The sequence below is a fragment of the Epinephelus fuscoguttatus genome, linkage group LG6 (assembly GCF_011397635.1).
Source record: "Epinephelus fuscoguttatus linkage group LG6, E.fuscoguttatus.final_Chr_v1".
Taxonomy (NCBI): Eukaryota; Metazoa; Chordata; class Actinopteri; order Perciformes; family Serranidae; genus Epinephelus; species Epinephelus fuscoguttatus.
In genome coordinates, this window is record NC_064757.1 from 22,720,529 (window position 1) to 22,746,614 (window position 26,086).

Here is a 26,086-nt window from a genome sequence, read left to right on the forward strand (position 1 = left end):
ATAATGTTATTTTTTTGTCATATTCTATTGTATTTTACTTTAAGAACTCGATTCACATAGCTTTACACTGCGTTTGTGACTGTTATTTCTGGTGGGTAAAAAAATACTTATATCATCTATAATCTCTCTACGTATTTATTTGGTGATAATTCTGATCTGCCATTATTAAAAGCAGGGTTTTTGGGTTAAAAGCTTTGTGAATCAGGGTTTGAGTTTTTTTTAATAAGTAATACTTATATATAAGGTAAATTATGGGTTTTGTTTGTAATGTAATAATTTGTAATGAGTCATAAACTTGAGTGCAGGGATAGATAGTGGTGATATGTAATAGGTGGGTGTGATATTTGACTCATGGCGGTTTAAAAGGGTCTTAAAAATCAAAAGCTGAGAAGTGTATGTTTGTCATATTTGTCTTATTATGTTTGATTTAAAATTCAGATCACACTGGAGAAGATAATTTGTAAGAACTCTCCAACTCTTTGTCCCTTTACTCAAGATAATGACTCTGAGCATCTCCACCAAATGTGTGAGTTTGTGTGATTTATGGGCCAGACTTGTGTCATGTTTAAACACTCTTTAACCTCAGATTCCTCAGATGTTTCTGCGCAGATGCTTCCTCTGTAAGTGACCGTTTTTATTGTTTACAAAATGACAGTTTTGTTTTGCTTCTGTTGAATAAAATTGTTGCTAATGTTGTTTCTGTCATTACTGAAAATGGTGGAAACTGTTTTATAATGAGAGACAAATGCGGGCCTGAAGAAACCTAAGATTAGAAAACGTCTAAAAAGAGGATGCTTGCTTCAGTACGTGCACATTATGTTCAACTCGGGAATCTGTAATTTTGAGCTGCACACACTCAAGAATCTTGGCTAACTATTTTTAAGGTAAACACCCAAATGTCAGATTTGTCATATCTGCTCTTTGGAAGCATGAACTGTCTTGTAACTTAACATTTCAAGCCCAAGGTGTACACACACACACACACACACACACACACACACACACATACATACATACACACCATGGTAACAAGCTCCTCCACATTTTTATGATTGGCCGTGATGAGGCAGCTGGCACCATCATCCCCAAACACAGGCCTGCAGAAGGTATCAGAGCCTGGAGATGACGAGAGCCCCCTTTGTCCCTCTCTGGCTACTGTACAAGATTGTTTAAATATTTCAACAGCAGTAAACCAGATACATACAGAGCCCTTTGCTCCAAAACAAGAGCTCATGTATTGTCTCCTCAAATCTTAAGACACTGATTTGTTCCAGTGAAGTTAAGGGAAAAAAAGAAGTCGTAACTTTTGGGTGTTTTGAATGAGCAAAGAAATACTGCCCTCCTGTGAACAGTACAAGTATTAATTTATCACTTATGGATGTTAATGAATTTCTTTTTTCATCATATTTACCACTAACATCTTGACATGGATGCAGTCTGACCACATCTCCAAATCTATTTAGTACAAATGTATTGAGATATGATTACATTTTGGTACATTATCTGAAGCATAAACTAATTCTTAACTAAAATTTTTTGATCTGAATCAAAAGTAGGTCAACCTACCAAAGATCAAACATCAAAGATGAAGGCACAGCAGCTCAAAGGCAAGTGTAACCCTGTGGTGGCTGAAATGTGAGCCCTGACAGAGCCTTGCACTGGGGTCAGATTCCCCGCGCTTTTGTCCATGAGGTGCTAAATAATTCGAGAAAATACTACCCCTTCACTTTCACCCTTCCCATCAGGTGACGGGATGACACACAGCCGCAGGACCACCCAGCACCTGTCCCAGGCCTGTTTGCTACTTCCACTGTCAGAGTTTTAGGGACCTTTACCTTTAGTGACCTCAGATAAGGAAATATTTGGGACACCCAACACCCGACACGTGTTGTTTCATTTTTCTTTTTTTACTCATTATCTCCAGCTGAAGCTCCTGCTCTGTGTATTTAGACCCTTTTCACTTTCACTGACAAACAGCAGGACCTCTTAATCAATTTGCATGGTGAAGAGGATCCAGAATAGGTAATACAGCACCTTAAGGGTGTTGTTAAACTTTGATGAGCATCTGCCTGGAATTCTCAACAGCAACAGTGGTTACATCCTAAGAGAAAGAGAGGATCATGTGAGGATCATGTAAGGACCATGTGGTGACGAGCTTTCCCATCTCCTCAGAGGAGCAGATAATTCAGCAAGAGAACAATGGTAAGTGCTTGGGCCTTTACTCATTTATTTATTTTGTGTTACTGCATTCTGATAAGCCATCCTTTATAAGGGGTTTATAAGCTGCTTATAATGGCTTTATAAATGGTCTGCAGTTGTAAACATTTATACGTTTTTAACAATGGATTTTGGTCCAAATTCCCTGCAGCTTTCTTACAGGGTCAGAGGTCAGATAGTCTACTTGATTAAATCAAGATGTAAAAAGCATGTCATGCTCTAGATTTTTCCCAGCCTCTTATTAAAGAAACACTTCACTTACCAAATGATCACTTGTATGTTGGTTACTCAGCCTGTGTTGTGTTAAATTTGTGAAGGAAACGTCTTTCTCGCATGACTCCGTGATGAACAAAGAATCCAAGAACTGAGATAACTCTTCATGAATTGAAGTCATAGGGGGCCATGTTTAACAGCAAAGTATTTGTGTACAAATTCTCGCTTATCTTGTGCAGCATAATCCTCATCTCTTATCCAGTTGTATGCTCAGAGCTTCCCAAACAGAAAACCCTTTCCGATTGGGGACTAAAATTAAAGTGAAACTTATCCATGTCTTCAAAGCCAGACTCCATTGGCAAAAACAGCACATTTACTTCCTGGACACGGGAGCTGCTGGTCTACCACAGCCTCGATTGGTAGTTTGTTTGTGTTACTGCGTGACTTTGTTGAATATGAACAAACCCTTTAAATCACCAGGTACCAGTTACAAACACCAGTTACACAATAGTACAACTTACAGAGCTATGCAGTGGTAGACCAGCAGCTCTTGTGTAAAATTGTTGCTTTTGTCAATGGACTCTGGCATGGAAGAAAGCAAAGTTTCAGTTTCAGCTCCTCGTTGGAGAGGGCTGTCTATTTGGGAAGCACTGAGCATTTGACTGGATAAATGATATTAGGATTATACTGTATGAGTTGTGTGAGAGATTGGAAATGATGTTTTAGTGTAATTTTGCTGTTGTTCAACACGGCTCTAATCTATTTCAGTTCATCAAGAATTTTCTCAGGTGAGTATTGATATACAAATGATCATTCTGGGGTTAAATCTGAACCATAAAGAATAAGTAAATGATTTATTATCTATTATTAAAGCCATTAGTTACAACTTACAAACCCTTAATTATGGAGTAGTACCCACTCTTTTAGTAGAAGTGCATGAGTAATGTGTCTAATGTGGCCGTCTCTCTATTATTCCTGGCAGTGAGTCATGCTTTGGTGCAGATGTGGTGTCCTACTGGTTCTCTGCATCTGTCCTCTAACTTGCCTCATAACGTCTCCCTGTCCTCCCGGCTGCTGCTGCCCTCGCCCAGGATTCCTGGTTTTGTGCGAGTCCCTGGGTCTCAGGTCACTTCCTCGCTCTGTCCCTCTCAGTACCTCAGCTCTCTCTGTGGCCAGAAACCAGCTCTGTAATGTGGACCACCTGCTCCGGCCCTTCTCTGACCTGCAGGAGCTGAGCCTCAGTCATAATCTGCTGAACCGCTTCCCTCGCGGCCTGCCCCCCAGCCTGGAGTCCCTGCTGCTGCAAGAGAACCGCATCACTTATATCACTTCAGGTGCCCTGCGACAGCTGGGGAACCTTACTCGCCTGGATCTGGAGGACAACCGCATCCGTGCCATCCAGCCCGGGGCACTTCAGGGTCTTAACAAGCTGCAGGTCCTGACACTTAAAGGAAACAAGCTTACCAGCCTCCCTCTGAATCTTCCTCCATCACTGACACACTTAGACCTCTCGGCAAACTGCATCTCTGTCCTGGACCTGCCCTCGCTGTCCGCCCTGGTCAACCTGCAGGTTCTGAAGATCAACAGCAACTGTCTGCGTTCAGTCCCAGAGAGCGCCTTTGACAGCCTGCCACGTCTGAGATCCGTGGACCTCACCAACAACCTGTGGGTGTGTGAGTGCGACATCTTGTATCTGTACCGCTGGCTGCTGAGTGGTCGCGTGAGGATGGCCACAGATCTGGTGTGTACCGAGCCGGTCCACCTTGCTCACCGCCTGCTTTTGAACCTCTCTGTAATGGCTATCTGTCCTCGTGTCGTGAAGCCAAATGAGAGGACACACCCACAGGACATCAGCTCTACACTGGAGAGGAAGCTGGAGACGGTGACAGTGAGGCCAATGATACCAAGCTCATTTAATGACCGGAGGTATGTGGGGAACTTGTCACAAGAAACAACTGTTGGACATCTTTCCAAAGATGTTCACAAGACTCGTGTGTTACTTAACCACTACTCTTTAGAGACGCTTACCTATGAGGAGTGTTTGTCCCTGAATAAAACACAGTCAGTAAGCCTACCCTATTTAAAAACCACGACTTCTGTCCCTTATGAGGAGCAAAAATGCAAAGACAACACCACAAGTCAGTCTCACTTTGATGCAACCTCAGCTGAAGGCACGCGATCTTTGCTCTCCACAAACAGAGAGGCACCCTGGCCCACTCCCAACCCACAGCCGCTTGCACAACAAGACTCTGCAGCGGTCATCGCTCTGCTCGCTGTGTTATGTGTATTAGTGGCTCTCCTAATGCTGGCAGTGCTGTTTGTGCTGAAAAATGTACTCCTGCGCCATCAGAGGGTGGCTCCACTTAATGCGGGATCTGGTGGATGACATCAACACAGACACAATGAAAATATTTTTTAGATTTTTTATTCACAGTAAGCACAGTCCCACACAATATTCTGTATTTTGTTTTTGTATGTGTCCTTAAGCTGTTGCTCTAACTGCATTCTCATACTGAATCCTCCACATGGGACCAGTGATTTCACACAATCAAGCCAAATGCTTAAATGCCAAAAAATACAAAAAATAAAAACCCTGAATCTATGGTGTCTTATTTGTGACATATCTCCAACGTTCAGCTCCCTTGTGTAAATTCAAGGATAAGACTTGTCTTTAAATATTCATCATGAACTTCCCACTCCAAAATCAGCATCGTTTAATCTGACCATCTGATGAAAAGCAAATGAACACCTCTAACATTTTTTAAAGAGATTATGAAACTCCCAGAAGAAGATGCAAGACCAGATGAAGCATTATGGTGACCAATCTTGCAAAGAGCACTGCAGTGAATCATCACTGGGCTGGTACTGTCACGTCATGGATAGGTAATAACAAGATATTAATTGGCGGCCTTGATACGTTCCTCCTTCTTCTCCTGTTGTTTTATTCTGTAGTCTGACAGCGCTGCTTTTATGGCATCTTCTGCAAGCACTGGGAAAAAAATGAAGATTTTAGAAACACTTTAAAATTCTGCTCTGATTTTACAAAAAAAACCCAACATACAGTCAGGTAACACACTGTGGGAAAAATCTGAAAAAGTACGTTAAGAAACTCATTTCTTCAGATTTTTTCCTTCCTGAAACTGATTTTGGTACCTGAACTTGCGTATCAGCCAATACCGAATACTGATACAATACAAAGTAAATAAATACAGCTGTATCCTGCTAACCCTGTATGGGTGTGAAATAAAAAATATTCAACTTTCCACTGCTCCTGAAAGCAGCTGCTATCGCTGTCAGCTTAATGCTTTGTTGCTGGGAAGAAATGTCTGTTGCTAGGTAACCATTTGTTTGCTTGTTTACCATCTGTTTATGGAAACTCATTAGTTCCATCAGCATTGTTCCTACTTGGTGCATGTCTATTAACTGTGTTAGTGATGTCAGTGTGAAGTAAATGTAAAAAATGCGAAGTTAACTTGCTTGATTAACCAATACTGTGTGGTGGGCCACAAGAGTCAACCTGCTTGCTGTTTAAAACTGGTCTATGGGCTGTTGGGCTGGACTTTGGACATGCCCTACATACTGAGATTGAATGCCAAAGAATTTTCTTTTATTATCTAGTTCGACTGAGAGTCATATATAAATAAATAAACTCTTAGTAATTAGTAACAATTTCTTTAGGATACATAAAAGTGCAGCCACAATTTGGTAAAATTGTAAATAGTACAGTAACATTATAAAACTGCAGTCCAACAGCACCTTAAAAAGTAAATAAATCTAGGAATAATTTACAGTTCCTTTAAATTTTAAAGGAACCACCTGATGTACTGTTTTAAAAGAGCAAAGAAGAATTGATGGCCAGGTGTGAAACTACTTTAAAAGTTATTAATAAATGACATTGCATAGACTTGGGCACCTGTCAATATGTTTGTAGTATTTTAGGCAGCATCTCGGGCATTTCTGATATTGGCACTGGTATTGGACTAACTCTATAAGATCAAACTGAACAGCTTAAAATGTATGAACACTGAGCATGTATAGGAGATTTTTAACTGTTTTGTTAGTCAGTGCTTTTCACCACCAGTGAACAAATGAGGGAATATGCTTTGCGATAATGACTTTAATTCCTTCAGTAGAGCTTCTGCAATGTGTAGGATCTGTAAAGGAGCACTGAAGGCGTTCAGATGACTCGTTATGTACCAACAACCTCACTGAAACATTTTTTTCCTTTAACTTGTCATCCATCTTTATGTTTACTAAGCTTTCCGCTGCATGATGACACTGACTTGTGTTAGGAAGCATGTTAAACTGCTTACATTCCTTCACTGTGGTGCTTTGAACTTACTGGAGCAATGCAGCTTGACTGGAGGAAGGCAGAGTTCTTTGGCAATGTCTGTGTTCTTGATCTTCAGAGCTTCATCGACCTGCAGAATGAAAGCAGACTATAACAAAAACGCTGCATTTTTAAAAGCAATTATTCCTCTTTCCTTTCCACCTGATGTATACCAACTCACCGACTTCCCCTTCACCCACTCTGTGGCAAGAGAACTGGAGGCAATAGCTGATCCGCAGCCAAATGTCTTAAACTTTGCATCAACGATCTTCCCATTTTCATCCACCTGGATCTGGAGACGATACAGAGTCAAACACTTGGTTGTACAACAGGACGCTGACTGTCACGACAGCTGCATGTGACCTCCAACTTACCTGAAGTTTCATTACATCACCACAGGCTGGTGCACCCACCAACCCTGTCCCCACATTCTTGGCGTTTTTGTCTAGAGCTCCCACATTTCTTGGGTTTTCATAGTGGTCCACCACCTTGAGGAAAGTGGAAAAAAACACGACACATCACTGGTTTGTTGTTTTGATTGTTACAAAGACAGGACACCGCTGTTGAAGTTAGCTACACCTATCCGCTGTTAGGCAACACACACGTATGGTTGTTAGCGTTAAATCTCACATGACACGCGCTGGTTATAATAATGAGTTTAAAATACATTACCTTTTTGTGATATGAGCAGAGGGCAGTGAGCTCGGGGCTGAATAACCTTTTGCCAAAAAACAACAGCGAGGACGCCAAGTTTCGTAAAGGTACAGTCGCCATGTTGAGATACGATGATGAACGGAAATCAACGAGTGCGCACGAGTGAGGAACGAGCAGTTTTTTGTTGACAAACAAGTGAAGACGGAAGCTATCACCAACAGGGGAGCACCCACTAGCGGCTAACAGCGGCAGCTACACGTTGAGTTCAGGGACAGGCTCCACCTCTCACGATACTCTTGGGCTTGTTAGCTTGTTACCAGGCAGACAGCCTTTCCAACATGGCAGCGTCAAGCAGCGCAGAGCAAACGCAGTTGCAAGACATGGAGGAGGAAGATGCAGGGATGGAAGAGAGGGAGATGGAATCGGACAACGAGGAGGAGGAGGGAATGGGAGTAGAAAATTCAGACGACGAAGAGGACGATTCGTCGGAGGACGAGAAAGAAAATGAAGCGGAGATCCAGCGGCTGGAAGAGCAGGTAATTAGCCATCAACCAAGCCAGGCTGAGTTGACTAATGTTAGCATACAAGCTAATGAGAATGAATGGGTGGTAAACACTGCCAGCTACAGCAACCCCGCAACTTAAAAATATCAGCTTTTCCGTCCTGCTGTGGTGTAACAGAAACTAAAATTATAACGTTACTAATGTTAGCTGGTGTTTTCCAAAACAATTAAACAGGCGTATATGATACGACGTCATTCACATAGCTGTCGTGATTAGCTGACCTGCTAATCTGTGATGCTAATGGCTTGTCTCGTGTCACAGTCACACGCGCCTTTTTTACTATCTCACTCCAGTGGGATATAAAGCTCCAAGTTTAGCCTAGTTGGAGAATACATGTGCACATATAAAGTAAGGTTACATACTGTCCTAACTTTACTGGGTGTCGCGTTAGCTTCCCAAAACGTTGTCTATACGTAGTAGTAGTAGTAGTAGTAGTTGGAAACATACAGTAATGCTGTAATCTGTGCTTCCACTGCAACAGCAGAGAAAAAACAAATTCATAATATTACTGCAGCATTACTTATCCTAATTTATCAGGTAGCCCCGCAATAAATACAGGGCCGTAATCAGCTATTCAACATGTGGGGTGGGGGTTCAATCTCCACCTTTTGCACCCCAGTCCTCCAGGGTGGTCTGGGTGTAATTGACCCCACGAGAAATGTTTTGAAACTTGACAACTATCAGGGTTTCTCGAAGTTTTGATGAGCCAGCATAAGATTTAGGGCCACACAGGAAAAATGCACACACTGTAACTTTCCTATAACATTTATTATGACATACTAACAATAAACAGAAGCTATAACAGCTGACAGTAACATGGCCTGAGTAACACAAATATTACATCCCAGTTCCTGGAAGGTTTGAGCATATCTGAATATTTGAGGGGATGTGTCCCTGCAAATTTCCCACCTTCTTGAAGCTTATAATGCTAACTTTTTAATTGTAATTGTTTTAAAAAGGTGTTGATTCAATTTAAAGGTAATTTTATAAGCTACAGTTTGTGGCACTTTTGAATTGTGCTGTGAGCTGACAAGTGCCTACCCTCATTGAAATAAGTAGACTAGTGCTGGATTAAAATAATCAACTCATCCGATTCAAATCGATCTTCATTTGAATGACCCGATATCAATTCGTAAAATCCGTTCATCTCGCTGAGAGTAAATGAGCTGACTGATGTCTGTGTTCTTTATTCTTTTTAAACCTTACTCAGTATTGTGATGTCAGGAATTTGATTTATTTTATTTACATATTAGATTTGTAAGTTTGTATTGTGACTCTGCTGTTTGAATATTACTATTGCTGCTCTACAAACAACATTTAGTTAGAAAATGTTTAGTTTTAATCCTGTCCTGAATTTATTCTTTTTGAAAAATAATTCCTTGTAAAATTTACAGTATTAGCCGTCTGAGAATCTCTTTCATATACTAGCAAAATTTGGTTTTGTAACAGAAATATCCCACATCGAAAAGATATCGCATTGAATCGAAATGGAAATAAAATTGAATTGTGACCTTGTGAATCGAAATCGAATTGATTCAGGAAATCAGTGGATATACCCAGCCCTAAAATAGACACCTCTTGGTATGATGCAAACTGCAGCCTCCAAGCTGATTACCTGAATGCCTTTCTGAAATGGAGCTAGAAATTATTAGACTGTATTAGATTAGTGTCTTGGTTTTATAATAAACTAGCAACTAAGTGTGAAAGTACTCTTTATGTTCTATCAACTTTTTGTGTGCCATAGTGTAAGTATTTAAGCGTTTTAGATTGTTTATGTCATGATTTAATTTGTGTAACATGAATGAGATATGACATTTTCCTTGGCACTGCTGAATAAATACAGTAGAAGCACGAGGTAATTAGAAAAAAGGGGAAAGATGGTGCACAATACAATTAAAACATAGTCTATCTCTGTGTAATTTTTTTCCAGCTGTCAATCAATGCTTTTGACTACAACTGCCATGTAGATCTCATCAAACTACTGAAGCAGGAGGGAGAACTTTTCCGTCTGCGAAAGGCAAGGCAGAAGATGAGTGAGCTATTCCCGCTCACTGAAGGTTGGTGCATGTCTGATATGGTTTTTGGGCTCAGAAGTATCAGTTGACACGAGCTGTGTTCGTTTTTTCAACTGAGGCAACATTCTGTTGAACCCTACAGAGATCTGGTTAGATTGGCTCAAGGATGAGATCCGCCTGACTGAGGAGGAACCAAACCGGGAGAAAGTCTATGAACTATTCGAGAAAGCTGTAAAAGACTACATTTGTGAGTGCATTGCATCATTGTTTACTGCCTTTTATTTGACATTCATGTATTTCATTGTCTTGAGATTTAATTCCATATCTTGATACTTAGGTCCAGATATCTGGCTTGAATATGCTCAGTATTCAATTGGTGGCATGGGCTCGCCAGGCGGGATGGACAAGGTGAGATCCATCTTTGAGAGAGCTGTGACAGCTGTGGGGCTTCACATGACCAAGGGACAGGCCGTGTGGGAGGCGTACAGAGAGTTCGAGAACGCCATTTTATCCACAGTACAGGTTTGTGTTTCCATCACTAGGATCTTATCAGTGGCCTCACATATGCTGTGGTTGTTGCTCTGTGATATATTCCAGAGTGAGATTTATTTTGAATGACGCAGTTTCAAAAACAGTATAAGACAATACAAGATAGACACTTGTTAATTAGATTTTGATGTAGTACAGTAGTTGCGTGTAGAATAGTTGCATGCAATATCACTCTGTCTCTGTCAGGTTAATATTGTCTCAAAGAATGCTTTTGAATGATAATCCAATCACTTAGCTCAGAATAAATAGAAATACTCTAAAAGCTGAATTGAATTCTTCTCATGTTAAATGGGCCCTTGCTAAATTTTGACACCATTTTCTCTGCTGTGTTTCCTCTCAGCCTCCCCCTGGCAGGATTCCCAGCCGTGAGGAGCAGGAGCTGCTGAAAACTCAGCTTGAGCGTATCCATACACTGTTTCGCCGCCAGCTGGCCATCCCCTTAATGGGTAAGCATGACGCGTTTTCTGTCCAGACGGGCTGCTGTAAAACGGGCAGGATTCGTGTTGTGAGAGCCATATGTCGAAAAAACCTGAAAAACTGAATTCCCCCATTTAAAAAGACAACGCTGCCTTCTCGGATAAGTTGAGTGCGGCACGGTTGTGATGTGGCTTTTGAAATGCTGTGCAGATTTAGAAAGAGAACAGTCCCTGACCATGCTTTCAGTTTGTTGCAGGAGTGGGCGAGAGATAGCCAGATGGTCTAATATTGTGTTGGATTTTTTGTCCCAGCTGAAGACTAAAGGCATTTCTTTACTGTTTAAAACCCTTATTTATCCAGATATCTCACTTGATGAATTATTTGCTAAGGTTTAAGACAGAGATTAGGTAGTATGTATTAAACATTTGCAAATTTACACATTCCTGCAACACATAAACCTAAAATACATACTTCTTAATTGTGGGGCCTTTGCACACCGTGTCTGTATTTTTGTCCGATATCGGTGCACGTTTATAAATGAATACGATCTCATGTTTTGGCAATCATGCTAACATACTGACTCAGAAACTTTCTTCTGTCATTTAAGTTTTAAGAACAGGTGTGTTTTTCTGTTTTTTTTTTGTTTTTTTTTTGCATCCGTCAAAAGCCTTTAGGAACCATTTGAGCAAGAAACAGCAAAGAAAATGTGGCTTAACCTGCAGGATACGTATGCCCACAGTTAAAGTGAGGAACAGGGTAGAGGTGAACAGGGGGCCAGCAAAAAAAAAGTTTCTTAATATATGATAGCAATGGCCTTCTTGCACAAATGATGATGCTTACAGCAGAGTGCAATTTAATAGGCACACAGTATCGTTTTGTAACTCAGGTAATGCTAGCTGCAGTACCAAATGCAAGACTTGGGCAGAGAGAGAGAGAGGCAGGAGATACCCCAAGTGAAGAGAAGCAAGAGAGCAAATGTGTCTTTCCAATTCACCTTGTATTACGAATTTTCTCAACAAATAGAAAAATAAAATGCGTCTGAGAGTGCAAGGTTTCTGTGTATTAATGATTATAAAATGCATACAAAATATACAATCTTGGTTTACAGAGTCCATGTGGTTTATGTATCTTAATTGATACGGTAGAAAAATGTCTGTAAACTGTGATAAAATTGTGCCCTTTTGCTTTGTAGACATGGAGGCCACCTACGCAGAGTATGAGGAGTGGTCTGAGCATGGCGTGGCTGACACAATCATACATCAATACAAAAAGGCTTTGCAGCAGATGGAAAAGAGCAAACCTTATGAAGAATCACTGGTAAGTGACTTGCATTGATTATTCTGACTGTTAAAAGTTGTCCCCTTTTTTATGAGTTTTAATAATGTGCATAGTTTCTGCAGTGCGTAACGTCTGCATGCTGTTGTGTTGCTGCAGATAGTCGCAGAACCTCCTAAGCTGGCAGAGTATCAGTCCTATATCGACTTCGAACTGAAGGAGGGCGACCCGGCGCGGATCCAAATAATCTTTGAGAGGACCCTGGCAGAGAACTGCCTGGTACCAGACATGTGGGCAAAATACACCACCTATCTTGTGAGTATTGGTCGTGTTTTGGTGTGATGCTGTCCTTTAAGGGCTCCCAGTCGTACTGTAATGTTTACTGTGTAGAGTTTGGACTCGTTTCACATGGCATTACCTTCCAAGTCTGACTGCTCTTATTTAGCGCCTAAAACTTGCCAACTCCTTTGTCTGCCAGCAGGAACTAAAAAGCTGTGATCAAAATGCTGCACTGAGCTTATCTTAGTCATTTACAGCCAGTAATTGCTAACACAGCTCCTCTTGAAATGGATTCATGGTCTTTTAATTTCATAATGTAGTTTCAGACATTTAAACAGTAAACTTGGACTATAGCCACCGATACATTAGCAGACCTGCCAACCTGTACGCATTTTGTGTACCAGGCACGCATTTTGACATCAAAGTATGCTGGTACGATTTGATGCTCTAAAAGTAAGCATATCACTTGATCGCGCATTTCGCCGGTTTCAGTGTATTTGTCTATGCAAGATGTCACTCAAGTTGATACCGGGTGAATATAGGCACGTAGGTGGAACGATAAGATTAGTTAACTTAAAGTTAACAGTTAACTTTAGCTTGTGTCTAATAGAGCTAGCTTCTATCTTAGCAGTTAGCTTCTGTCTGTAAACAGTTAACTACAGTCTCATAGCAGTTAGCTTCTGTCTGTTAGCAGTTAGCTCTTATTAGCTCCTCACCGTCAGCTCAGACCGGAGTTACCGTGTGTTAAGTCCGGTAGACGGTATCACCTTCTCATGCCCGTTTAAGAAATGTCACTCCACCGCCGAGTCCTTTTTTATTTATTTTTTTACGCTCTCTAGTGTGTTCACTTGTGTGTGTGTGTGTGTGTGTGCGCGCGCGCGCGTGTGGGGGGCATGTGTGTGCGCGCCCAATGGGGCCAAACTCCGCCGTGCGCGATACAAAGAGCAGGGGAGGATTGTAAACACGCGACCATGTAGAGACAGAAATGACACGCGGTCTGTAAATAAGATAAATAACATAAGGCTATTTAGTTTGTTTAATAAAAGGACAAGGTACAGACCTGTTCTATAGGAAAGGTTACCTTAAGTGACTTCTTTGTGATCTGGCGCTATATAGAAAATAAAACTAAATAAAATTAACTTGACCTTCGGGGGGTCAATTTCTGTATGAAATTGCATGAAAATAGGATTTCGCCATGTGATGTTTCAAAATTTTCTCGGGGGAGAACCCCCCGAATCCCACTTGAAATCTTTCTTTTTGTCACAACAGGACATATTACTGTATTTTTTAAGCAGATGATCAATGCTACCATCAGACTGATGAAATTGACCTTCCTCTGCGCCATAAAACAAATATTGGGCATCTATGGATGTATGTGGGGCTTAGACCTATAGATATGAATATGTAAACGTACGCTCGTTTCTTCTGTTTGTCACATGTGCATATTGACTTTTTTTAAAAAAAGAAAAAGTGCCGCCGTGTCCACATATGTTCATGACCACGCACGAGTGTCTGGTAAGGTGGTACTCGTAACCTTTCTTCAAGGTTGGCAGGTCTGCATTAGGTTGATAATCATTTTACTCATCTGAAAAAAGTACAGTGCTTTTTCTTGTCTTTATTTTATTAGATTTATTCGTGGTCACAGTGTGAATTTTATTTAAGCGGTTATGAAATAACAGGAAAGACAACAAAGAGGTTCCTTTAAAAAATATCCTGTTTTATCTGCCACGCTCTCAAACTTGTGACAAATTACACAATGCATGGTTAGTTTTGCCCACGTCTTCTAACACCACCCAACTAACCTCCTGTATCAGGATAATTTAAATGCTTGCTTGCGCTTCAACTCATAAACTTTGTCTTTACCTGTCACCATTTTTTTGCGAGTGCCCAATTGATTCTGCCCATGTACAGATCTAGACAGTGATGAGAAAGAAGCAGGATGGCTTACTCCTTAGATACTTGAAATTATCAGCTCCATTGAAAATGATGTGTTTTAATTTTTTTTTTTTTTTTTTTTTAAATTATTAGCCCAACGTAGCATTGTAGTTTTGCTCCAGGCAATCTCGCAATTCTTACCATTGATCCCTGGGATGTCAGATAAACGTGGTTGCTTATAAAAGTGACTCTTAACAGCTTCCTAAATAAATATTTCAGTTTGTTTAAGGTCATTTTAACCAGTTTGTCATGTGCTCTCTGTGGACTCTACAGGACCGTCAGCTGAAGATCAAAGACTTGGTTCTCTCCTCTCATGAACGTGCTGTCAGGAACTGCCCCTGGACCATGGGTCTGTGGAAGAGCTACCTGCTAGCTCTGGAAAGGCACGGAGCTGAGCATCAGACTGTCTCAGGTAAAAACTAGAGTGCAGCCAGAAGCTGTCAGATCATGACTCAGGTGCTGTTTTTATGTAGTTGTGAGTTTGTTATGAGGGAAAATCCTGAAACCTTGCTTTGCCGTATGATTCAGTTTCTTTCTTTTTCTTGCAGATGTTTTTGAAAAGGCGCTGAATGCAGGTTTCATTCAAGCAACAGATTATGTGGAAATTTGGCAGGCGTACCTCGACTACCTGCGGAGACGTGTGGATTTCAGTAAAGGTGCGCGCAGTTGTGTGTGAAACAGAATTAGGCTTTGGGGTTGGAAACTATTCAGTTCACTCATCGTTCTGTTGCTAACAGTGTTTCCTTTTTTTGCAGAATCGAGTAAAGAGTTGGAGGAGCTGCGAGCAGCTTTCTCTCGGTCTCTAGACTACATGAAGCAAGATGTTGAAGAAAGTAGGTGGATTTGAGTCTGACTGAGATTTACTGATGTGGTGTTCTTGGTTTGGTTTTTATAATTCATTGTCTTGTGTCACTGTAGGATTCGGTGAAAGTGGAGACCCCTCTTGTATCATAATGCAGATCTGGGCAAGGATAGAAGTAAGCAGTGTTACTATGACAACCATTTACAAGCATTGGATTTCTATTACATTCAGTTGTGTTTAACCCTGTGTTTATTTGTGTTTTATTTTGACTTATTTTATTTTCGATGTCTTGTCTATAAAATCCTAAGACAATGGAAATACGCTTGTTTTATTTGAATTGTACAATTTAAAGCTGCATAACCTCACTGTCATGTGTAATATGGAAACAGTCTGCAGAAATGAACATCTCTTAATGTAAGTTTTGTTTCCTCCCTTCCAGGCCCTCCACTGTAAGAACATCCAAAAAGCCAGAGAGCTGTGGGACAGCATCATGACAAAAGGGAATGCTAAATATGCCAACATGTGGCTGGAGTACTATAACCTTGAAAGGTCTGTCAGTCAATATCTGAGTGGGGAAAAATGTGAATTGAAGTTCTGATACCTTTTATTAGCAAAATGTATTTATGATGTCCTTGATTTTTTTTTTTTTTTTCTACTTTGTCCTTAGGTCTTATGGAGACTCTGTTCACTGTCGGAAAGCTCTCCACAGAGCAGTTCAGTGCACCTCAGACTACCCTGAGCATGTGAGCGAAGTCCTGCTCACATTCGAGAGGGTGGAAGGTGAGTCCTGATATAAATATCAAACATAACATCCAAACAAAGAAGACTTACACGAATTACAGTGTGTCTTCTCACTCACAGGTTCTCTGGAGGACTGGGATGTGGCAGTGCAGAAGACAGAGACCCGACTGAACAGGATTAATGAGCAACGAGCGAAGGTAGGAGCACATATCAGTATCATGCTGGACAAAGGCATGTCACAGTACCAGAAATTTAGTAGTCAGTATCAGTACCAGTGGAATTATACATACGCTCCTTTATTGAAAACAGGAAACCAAATAAAACAAGTACCGTCACGTTTTCAGAATTCTGGCATCGACTTCTCCTGACATCCCTAACTGGACAGGTGTATCATTTGTCTGCTTTTGGCTGATGTGATCATGTTCTGCCCATCTGTTAGGCAGCTGAGAAAGAAGCCAACCTGGCTCGCCAGGAGGAGGAGAGAGCTGATCAACGGCGGAGGGCCAAGGCAGACAAGAAGGCTCAGAAGAAGGTCCAGAAGGGAACTCGAGCTGGCGAGAAAAGAAGAGCAGAGCAGGATGATTATCACGATGAGTGGAATGATGACTCAGGTAAAGACAAATCATTTGTATGATAAACCTTTTTTTTTTTAATGAGAAATTATGCGTTACCTAATCTTCCTCTCCCTCTGTGACAGAACAAGCTCCTAAAAGGCACAGAGGAAATGGGGACCAAACCACAGAGTACATGGAGACGGAGACTGGACACTTTGGGAGGAACGCTCCTCCTGGCTTTAAACCTACTCCGTCCGACAATAAAAGAGCCCAGCAGGGAGCTGCGGCCGCTGCCCAGAGGCAGAACGATGACAAGCCAGAGCTTCGCAACGATGACAGCAGCGTATTCATCAGCAACCTGGCGTACACCCTGCAGGAGCCAGAGGCCAAGCTCAGGACGCTGTTTGAGACCTGTGGTCCCATCAAACAGGTCCGCCCTGTCTTCAGCAACAAAGGGACCTTCAAAGGCTACTGCTATGTACAGTTTGAAGCTTCAGTGTCTGTCCCCGAGGCCCTGAAGCTGGACAGACGAGAGGTGGAGGGCAGGCCCATGTTTGTGTCACCTTGTGTAGACAAAAACAAAAATCCTGACTTTAAGGTAAATATCAAAACAAGTGTTTGATTTTTATTATAACCAGAGTATCTGCAGGTCTTGAAAAGTCTCTAAAATCTTTGAAAAAAGGCTTTAGAGGGTTTTAAAGGAGCAGTGTGAAAGATTAAGGCAGATTTAGTGACATCTAGTGGTGAGAATTGCAGATTGCACCCAGCAGAAACTTGGGTTGGTTAGGATCCCTTCAGTGTTAATTGTTCAGAAGGTTTACTTATTTCATTGTATTTAATTTTGTCAGTATATCCCCCTAAAACCTACACACTGGACCTTTAAATAATTTACAAAATCTTAAATATTTGCTATTGCCTTGAAATCAAATGAATCATTCTCAATTTGTTAGTCCATATATCCATTTTATGCCACTTTTCAGGTCCAGGTTGTATTACTTTAATTCTACTAATGTTAACATCTCAGAGGAACTGAAAAAAAAGTGAAGTAATCAGTAATTCTAGGTCATAATGTCCCAAAATGGTTTTCCGTCGTACTTTGGCTGGTATGACTGTAAAATAGGTGCTCTGTTGTATTAAAAAGATCTTTAAACGTCTTTAATTTAACTTGGTTAATCTGCAGAAACTCTGATAAGGTGCAGTACAAGTGACCACTTCACATTAATGTCCCCGTAGGTGTTTAAATACAACACGGCCATGGAGAAACAAAAAATCTTCATCTCTGGGCTGCCGTTTTCGTGCACTAAAGAGCACCTGGAAGAACTCTGCAAAAGTCACGGCACTATCAAAGATGTTCGTCTGGTCACATATCGCTCAGGAAAACCCAAGGTGAGGCGTAAAGAGGAGGACAGTGTCCAGATGTTTGGCTAAAAATAGTCATCCTGATGAAGCTAATGATTCCCACCTTTGACCATGCAGATGCTGAGCAAAGTATTAACCCTCTCTCACTGTGTGTCTCTGCAGGGTCTGGCGTATGTTGAGTTTGCAAATGAAGCGCAGGCCTCACAGGCAGTTCTTAAGATGGACGGCATGGACGTTGAGGGCAACAAAATCTCTGTTGCTATTAGTAACCCTCCTCGCAGAAACACGAGTGACAAACTGGGTTCAAACAGGACCACGTCAGACACAATGCCTCGCCAGGTCTTTGGATCGTAAGTTTAGTGATGCATTTCTCTTTCACGCCCACTGAAACGTTGCCACCGTCAGATCTGTAACTGTACAGAAACAAAGCTGTGTTTTGTTTTCCCAGGAGAGGAAGAGGACGCACGCAGCTCTCATTACTCCCTCGCTCCCTGCACCGACAAAGCACGCCCGTAAGCAAAGTCAGGAATGGGACTGAGGCTGAGCAGGCGCCAGCAACAGCAGCCAGCGCAGCAGCCGGAGAGACGAAACCTTTGTCAAATTCAGACTTCGCCAAGATGCTTCTCAGCAAGTGAGAAGATGAGCGAGAGAAATACGACCGCCTTCACACTGAAAGCCATCTTGTGTCCTTACAAATTAGTGTTGGTGATTTTTCTGTAATTGGTTACCCGGCTTCCCTTTAATCTCAGTCTTGTTCTCCTCATCATCCGTTCTGCGAGATTTGCCTTAATCGCTGAGCTCCTGCCCTCCATCTGAAATCCTTTTCAACCAAGACTTCTCACCATGTGACAGATCGTTTTCGTTTGGTTCGTTTGAAGGTTGCTGGCAGGCTATTTTATATAAAAGAAAAAGTGTATCATATTTGTGTGTAAATATACCGTATCTAAAATTGTACGCCTCATGTTGCAAAGTGTCTCTTTTTTTTGGTTGTGTAACGTGAAAGGGATCTGAGAGAAGCATATGGAAGAGTATTTTTTTTAAATATTCAAAACAGCCAAACTTGTGAATGTTGTTTAAAAAGGTTATATGCAAAAGTTCAGACGTGCTGTAATATAGATGATGTGTGTGTGTGTGTGTGTGTGTGTGTGTGTGTGTGTGTGTGTGTGTGTGTGTGTGCGCGCGTGTGTACAGAAGCTGACTGCTACAGTGAAGAAAAGACTTTCTCCAGATGTTTTTAGGAAACATAGGATTTCTGTTGTGTAACTTATTTTGACCTCTGAGGACAAAGTTAACAAGGCTAGCACGGACTTTTTTCTGACTGTATAATACAACTAATTCTTTATTTTTTACATAGTTCCATCTGTGAGTTGCCATCTGCTATTCGTCATAGGTATTATGATGCTATGGAGTCTATAGAGGCTCCATTAAATTAGTAATAGTTAACTGGCTTCATCTCAGCCTGAGGGCGTGTAAATACTGCCCTGTCATGTCACACTGCTGCGGCTTGATATCAGTTATAGTATTTACAGAACTGCTCTAAGTATTCTTTCTCATGGTTTATCTGTTTTTACATATCATTGTTAATGTGAGCTGTCTGTTCAGGGTGAAAACATCCATCATCCATGTTTTAGTTGTTAGTCTAGGTTATGTGCTGTGGACCTGAAAGAGATTCGGAGGTAAATGAAGCATGATCACTTCACCTTGGGAAGCTCAGGGTGCACGTGTAAGCAGGGTGTTAATGAGGCTGAAGAAATGTGCTGCTTTGGTGGCTGCTGGCATTACAGCTGAATGATTAGTTGATCGACAGAAAATTAATTGCCACCAAATTTGCATATTAATTGTTTGACAAATTTCTGTCTGGTCTATTTTCAGTGTCTGAGCTTTAAGATTTTAGTTTGTCCTTTTCTTACATTTTGTTAAATAGAATGTTTTTGGGTTATTGACAATTGTTGAGATAAAACATTTGATGACATCACCTTGGTTGTAGAAAATTGTAATGTGCATTTTTCAGTTTTCTTTGGTTTGGTCAACCAAACAGTGGAGAAAATAATTAAAAGCAATTTGTTAATTGCAGCCCTGCAAGAGTCCAGGGATATGAGAGAGGACATTAATTTGTTTAAGGTGTTAAAGAGTTCAGATATATCCATAAATGCTAGAAAGTACATGTGAACCCTTTTGTATGTGTACTGTAAAAGTGAATCCTTGGAGCGTCATAAACTGAGACCTTAGTACAGTTTTATAAATGAGTTTCTTTCAGTAAGAGAGTTTATTTCACCCTCTGAATGAACCTGGCTGACAGCTCTTCAGTATTCTGCATAAGAAGCTGTTGCTGTCAGCTACATGTATTAAGCTCTGCAGCTCCTCCGGCACAATTAGAGAATCTATGCAGTTTTCCATTTCTTTCACCCCATGCTAGAAGTCAACCATTTGTCCACTCGTCTTGTTCGGATATTAACACTTCTGTTTGTGTACATAATGTTCGATATGCTAATTTCAAAAAGGTCACCATAGTTTGTAATAAATATAAATCTAAGTTTTCAAAACAGATGGAATACAAGCTATATGTATTGCTCTCACCACAGTGGCCTGATCTGAAAAAAAAAAAAAAAAAAATCTAAATGTGTTGGTCTCTAAAGTCACCTTCCGTTTTATGTCTGATACTAAAAAGGTGGTATGTGTGCATTGCTGTTTTGTATCATTTCTATAGTCAATGTTTTGAATTTGGTATAGAGGTAAATAAATGGCTTTTTGTTTGTTTGTTCAGTCACAGTATTTATTTACCTGCTTGTTTCGCCCTTTTCTACCCTTGTGTTTTTGGGTCCTGTAAAAACAAAGAAAAAAGTTATGTCATGTAATTTTTTTTTTCTGGTCTAAAATTTGTTTTAATAAAGTCACGTAAATCATCTTTGATCCCAGTACGACACTCACAGACTTGTTCATTTTACAACAGCTTGAAGACGTAATGGAAGTCAATAGAACACTTTTATTTTAAAATGAAATAAATAATCAAATACATGAAAGTGCTTTACAATGTTAAGAGACATCACCTTAATCCCAAAGATAATTAACTAAATGTTCACCACACATCTGCGCTGAAGCGTCTCAAGTCAAGCAACAAGATTAGAAAACTTTCCTCGTCACACCACCAGAGGTCAAAATTCAGATTGTATTGTGATAGAAAATGAAATTCGTTTACACTCCTATGGGAACTGGTCATAAACTAAAGGTGGGGAACGGATTTCTTTTAATTGAAAGCAACCCTCAAATGGCAAAATCAGATTTCAACTCAACATCCTGAAACAGTTGTGATGAATTCAGCAGGTCTAGAACCCATACCGAAGCAAGGGGTGATACTGGTGGGAAATGACCAAACGAGAAGGCAACACATTCTATGGTAAGATTGTTTTTTAAGAGCTCTCAGACTCTCCTCCTGTCTCCAGCTCAGTGAATTGGGATGGTCTGTTTGCAGTCGGTACAGGCGTGGTCCTGGCTGGCTCCCGGCAGCCCCACAGCATACTCAGTTGTAGAAATCAACAATGTGTCCAATGTCATCTCTGTACATTTGGCTATAAAGCGAATAAAGGGCCGTACGTCACCCTCATTGGCTGTGTCCAGAGCTGCATAATACTCAGCCCTTTGTTCTTTGCGAATAGTGATTGGCGGGTATCTCGCTTGCATGAGCACAAGGTTCATGAGCAGTCGAGACGTGCGTCCATTGCCGTCCACAAACGGGTGCACATACACCAGCTTGTAGTGGGCCAGAGCTGCGTACTCCACAGGGTGCAGCTGCAGGGCCTCCTCAGAGTTGAGCCACTGGACCAGCTCCTGCATGTGCCTCTGCAGGTCCTGAGGGTGTGGGGGGATGTGGTGGCCCACAAACACCTGGTTGGTGCGCAACCTCCCTCCCTCTACAGGGTCCACATAGCCAAGCACCCGTCGGTGAATCTCCAGGATGTCACTGACAGTTATGGTTCCTGATCTGGACAGCAGCGTGGTGTTGATGAACTTCATGGCTACATCCACACCAATGGCTTCGTTCTGCTCCTGTAGGCTCTTCCCAGGGACGGCGTAGCGGGTCTCGATGATGTGACGGATCTCAGACAGAGTGAGCGTGCTGCCTTCAATTGCCACAGTGTGGTAGATGTGATGGTAATAGGTTTCCTCCATCACCCGGCGGAGTGCAGAGTTGCCTTTAGGAATGGACATAAGCCGGCGCACTTTACTGTCAATGATGCCAAAGTAACGCTGGTCAATCTCTTCCACCAGGGGAAGAGTTCGGTCCCGGCTGACCAGAGCTCTCTCATTACAAGGTGAGATGGCCAAGGCCTTGGTGTAGAGGTGGTCTGCCTGGACGACATCCTTCTTCTCCTCCTCCAGGATGGTCCCCAGCTCTGTTAGGGCGTCCACAAAGTCTGGATTCATGCTGAGTGCATGCACCAGCAACTTGTGAGCCTTCTCTATCTTCCCCAGTTTCTTCATCTCCAGAGCCTGCTGCAGCGCCGCTTTGGCCTCCAGCTTCATCTCTGCAATCAGAACATGACAAACAATGTCAACTCCAAAACAGGTGACACAGCTTAGAGGTTAAAGCACAGCAGGTCATTTCCAGGGTGACTGCAACTATTGTTGTTTGGTCTATAAAATGTCAAAATGTCTATCAGTGTTTCCTAAAGGCTGAAATAATGTTCTCAAATGTCTTGTTTTGTCCACAATCTAAAGATATTCAGTTTACTCTGTTAGATGAGTAAAGAAACCAGACAATATCCATATTTAAGAAGATGGAATCAGAGAATTTTGACTTTTTTTTTTTCCCTAAAAAAGACTGGTGGATTATCAAAGTAGTTGCAATTGCAGCTCTAGTCGTGACACAGCAGAGCTGGGCAATCTTTTAATTAACATAACATCAAGGACCTTATTCTAGTAGTGATTAATAAATATAAAAATAAACTGTTTTACACTGCTTTGTATTTTTACAACTCTAAGTCAAAGTATATTAGAAATGTGGTCCGTTTTGCTGTACTATAACTGTATCTGTATCTGACCTTGTCTTTAACATATGGCATTACATTGAACTGTGTACTCTTGTATTTTACCTTTGCTCGGCTTGGACCTCAGAGGCAGCACATCAAGGGCAGTAAACGGGACAGTAAGGCTGGTGGACTGTACAGCTGGAGGAGGATGGGAGCTTCCCCACAGCTGGCAGCGGAGCTGAGCGAAGCCCTTCAGGGCGGCGCAGCACTCGTCCTCCACCCCCACCAGGGGCATCAGGACGGCCACCAGAGAGCCGAGGAGGACACATAGCAGCGGGCCCCATCCTCCAAGCAAGCGGCCGCTGGTGCAACGCCACACCGTCATAGCAGCCATGATGATCCCAGGTTAAACTCTCCATCCTCTGGTGACACGGTTCCCCATGTATATCCACCCCAGCTAGGAGAGCCTCAGGGCGGCCGACTGGAGGGAAAACACGGTCAACATGACAGCTTACAATCACAAACACTGCTGAGGGAATTCAGCTCAGTTACCCGACAGCTATTAAGTTAGCTAAAGCTAGCTAGATCAACTTAGCTCTCTATCGCGTGCGACTCTGAGCTGAAACTTTAAAACACCGGCTGAAATCACGATTAGACTGCGGTTGACTTGCTCTCGGCGTCCATACGGTACAGTACAGCTGTGTACAAAAAAATACACATCATCCACTTCCTTGGTTTGAACGTGCGAACATCCTGGAATGTGATTGGACAGAATTAGTTTGAAGCGCAGCGCCGATTGGCTGAAACGCAGCAATACAACAGATGGTTCGTAACGGTCTCTGATTGGTTGATATAGGAATATTTTGCCCTAAGTTTAGCCTCGCAGGCAAATACTGACAACACAGCAGCGCAGTATGTGCCCTTCAAAAAACTGTTTGTAATGAAGTTATACGACTTTTCAAATACTTTTAAATGTATTTTTAATACACATAGTAGGCTATATTAATGTCTTTATATGTACATTTGAATTTAATATTTCCTTTTTTCATTCATTCAGTTGACATTTTCTTTCAGTATTCGCACACTTGTAGCCTGTGCTGTGTTGCTGCTGTTTGATTTGATGTTGTGTTGCTGTTCATTACTATTTGTATTAATTTTAAAAGTGTACAAAAAGCAGTCCAAAAATATTAGTAAACATGAACAACTCTCTCCCAAATCCAAAAACTAGGGTGCTAAAACTGAAATTTACAATGTCAAAGTGTATAAAGACTGTAGCTGTTCAATATAGACTAAAATGAAGTGGGAAAAATGTTACAGATGAAACTGAGAGCACCCAGGGAAATGTTCTGAGTATATGGGTACATTTTCAGTTTCATAACTGAGAGCACTACAATAGAATAAGGCTAAGTAAAGCTTTCCTTGGCCATGGAAATAAATAACACACTTGAATTCTCAATGTAGCTGACGTTCCCCTATAAATACTGAAATAGACTGCCCCAAATTTAGCAATAACAGGTGGTGCAAACACTTATGGAGCCTGCCTGGTGTGATATTTTGGGTTTAACATTTACTTTAAACCCACATTTTTCTGTAGGTGAGCCAATATTTTTGCCATTTCCAACACTAATCCAAGTGTACACTGCAGTAGGCTATCACAGGAAGACACTCAGTCCCACCTGTCATAATATAAAAACAGGGATTAATGTGCTAAAGAAAATAAATAGATTAGCATTGGTTTGGCCTATCACAGCTATTGTGCAATTTATTATTTAAGGAAAGGAAAAAATCCACTATAGAATGGTTATTGTGCCTTGATGGCATTATTCACCAGCACAATTTATTTTCTGGGGCTGGAAAGTTTAAAAAAAAACCTCCACGCTGACATTATTTAAATTAATGAATTGAAGACAAAGTTGTTTTTACCATGGAGCTTTTAATTACTCAGTATTTCTCAGTTAAACAGCTCCAGCTTTGCTGCCAGCTGTCCTCCCTTTTATTCTAATGCAAGTGTACTAACAAACAGAAGAGGGCAGCATTGCTTTATTATGCACATATCACAGCCATAGCATATCCTCTGTAGACTGCAGTATCAGTCTTGGCCTTAAAATCGGTTTCATCAGGATTTATTCTTTGCAATCCAGTTTGTGAATGCAGTAAAAATGAATTTATATTTGTATGAACCTTTGTATGAATATATCTTCCTCTGCAGCCTCATGTGTCAGCTTTTATTGCTATGTTTGATCATTTGTAATCTCCAGTTCTGTTTGTCCTTCATGTCATTGGTATTTATGTTTGTTAGGTTTCATGTAATTTCATTAAAAGCCTATGTACCTTTATATCTGTCATCTATTTATAGTGGAATTGCCTTTACCAACATTTCCACCAGCTGGGAACAGCCTGTGGTGATGAGGATTGATTCCTGGCCACATGCCAAAGCCAACACTATTAGACTTATCTTCAGCAGATGGCAGGCTATCGGCTCTAAAGAGCTGATATTCACACACAGCCTGAGACTCTGCAGCAACACACTGTCACCACGAACAGCGCTGAGAAAGTTATGAATGAACAACTGAGTAGATGATTTTGTGTGGAGTTAGAGATTTAGTGGCTCTGTCTGAAATTTGGAGTTTTAAATTTGTCAAGTCATGTTGCACTCTGTACTCACAGTGAGCCGTGCAGCCGCACACTAACCTCATTTACCAGCACAGAGTCCCTCTGTGCTGCTCTGACCCACAGCAGTTTCACCTTGGAGTATAATGGAGCAGCCATGCTTCAGCTGCATATATTTCTTTACTCCTGTTATTTATGTGCTCTGTCACACACCTCTCGAAACAAAGAGGAGACTGTAGTGAGTTATAATGACCGAGAGTATATTTACAGTCATTTCTCATTCTTTAAGAGTGTGAGAGGAAGAAAGAAAGAAAGAAAGAAAGAAAGAAAGAAAGAAAAAGAAAGAAAGAAAGAAAGAAAGAAAGAAAGAAAGAAAGAAACCAACCTTGGGGGGATATTCATATAATCAACATGCTGCCAGTGACTGACGACTTACTGCTGCCCCGGGGATACAGGCTCTGGTTTCACTGTATCTGTGCCTCAAATCAGACTCAGTGCTGTATAATTTCGCCGCTGCACCATGATACTTTTATTATTACTCTGGCTGGGAAGCAGCTTTCACTCTGTAATGAATGAAACCAAAAAATATCATACATTTTTCAACGC

The 26,086-nt window shown here is 41.3% G+C and overlaps 4 protein-coding genes across 4 annotated transcripts; 2 read left to right on the plus strand and 2 right to left on the minus strand.

The window, feature by feature from the left end:
* The first annotated feature begins 1,585 nt into the window (after nt 1-1,585).
* LOC125890530 (leucine-rich repeat and transmembrane domain-containing protein 1) lies at nt 1,586-4,816 on the plus strand. The gene is made up of 3 exons (XM_049579205.1): nt 1,586-1,635; nt 3,583-4,356; nt 4,630-4,816. Exons 1-3 carry the CDS (start codon nt 1,586-1,588, stop codon nt 4,814-4,816), a joined length of 1,011 nt encoding a protein of 336 aa, XP_049435162.1.
* Nucleotides 4,817-4,839: 23 nt separating this feature from the next.
* On the minus strand, nt 4,840-7,584 carry iscu (iron-sulfur cluster assembly enzyme). Its single transcript, XM_049578247.1, has 5 exons — nt 7,433-7,584; nt 7,135-7,248; nt 6,942-7,052; nt 6,773-6,851; nt 4,840-5,419 (listed from the first exon to the last, which is right to left on the minus strand). Exons 1-5 carry the CDS (start codon nt 7,532-7,534, stop codon nt 5,328-5,330), a joined length of 498 nt encoding a protein of 165 aa, XP_049434204.1. The 5' UTR covers nt 7,535-7,584; the 3' UTR covers nt 4,840-5,327.
* A 129-nt stretch (nt 7,585-7,713) lies between these two features.
* Nucleotides 7,714-18,857, plus strand: sart3 (spliceosome associated factor 3, U4/U6 recycling protein). Its single transcript, XM_049578244.1, has 19 exons — nt 7,714-7,950; nt 9,908-10,034; nt 10,135-10,239; nt 10,330-10,514; nt 10,882-10,987; nt 12,151-12,275; nt 12,393-12,548; nt 14,721-14,859; nt 14,996-15,103; nt 15,203-15,280; nt 15,366-15,424; nt 15,689-15,798; nt 15,917-16,029; nt 16,111-16,187; nt 16,430-16,601; nt 16,688-17,142; nt 17,778-17,930; nt 18,066-18,253; nt 18,352-18,857. The coding sequence occupies exons 1-19, from the start codon at nt 7,753-7,755 to the stop codon at nt 18,536-18,538; spliced, it is 2,841 nt and encodes a 946-aa protein (XP_049434201.1). The 5' UTR covers nt 7,714-7,752; the 3' UTR covers nt 18,539-18,857.
* A 1,641-nt stretch (nt 18,858-20,498) lies between these two features.
* ficd (FIC domain protein adenylyltransferase) lies at nt 20,499-23,591 on the minus strand. The gene is made up of 2 exons (XM_049578246.1): nt 22,994-23,591; nt 20,499-22,426 (listed from the first exon to the last, which is right to left on the minus strand). The coding sequence occupies exons 1-2, from the start codon at nt 23,262-23,264 to the stop codon at nt 21,345-21,347; spliced, it is 1,353 nt and encodes a 450-aa protein (XP_049434203.1). The 5' UTR covers nt 23,265-23,591; the 3' UTR covers nt 20,499-21,344.
* Between the last annotated feature and the right edge of the window lie 2,495 nt (nt 23,592-26,086).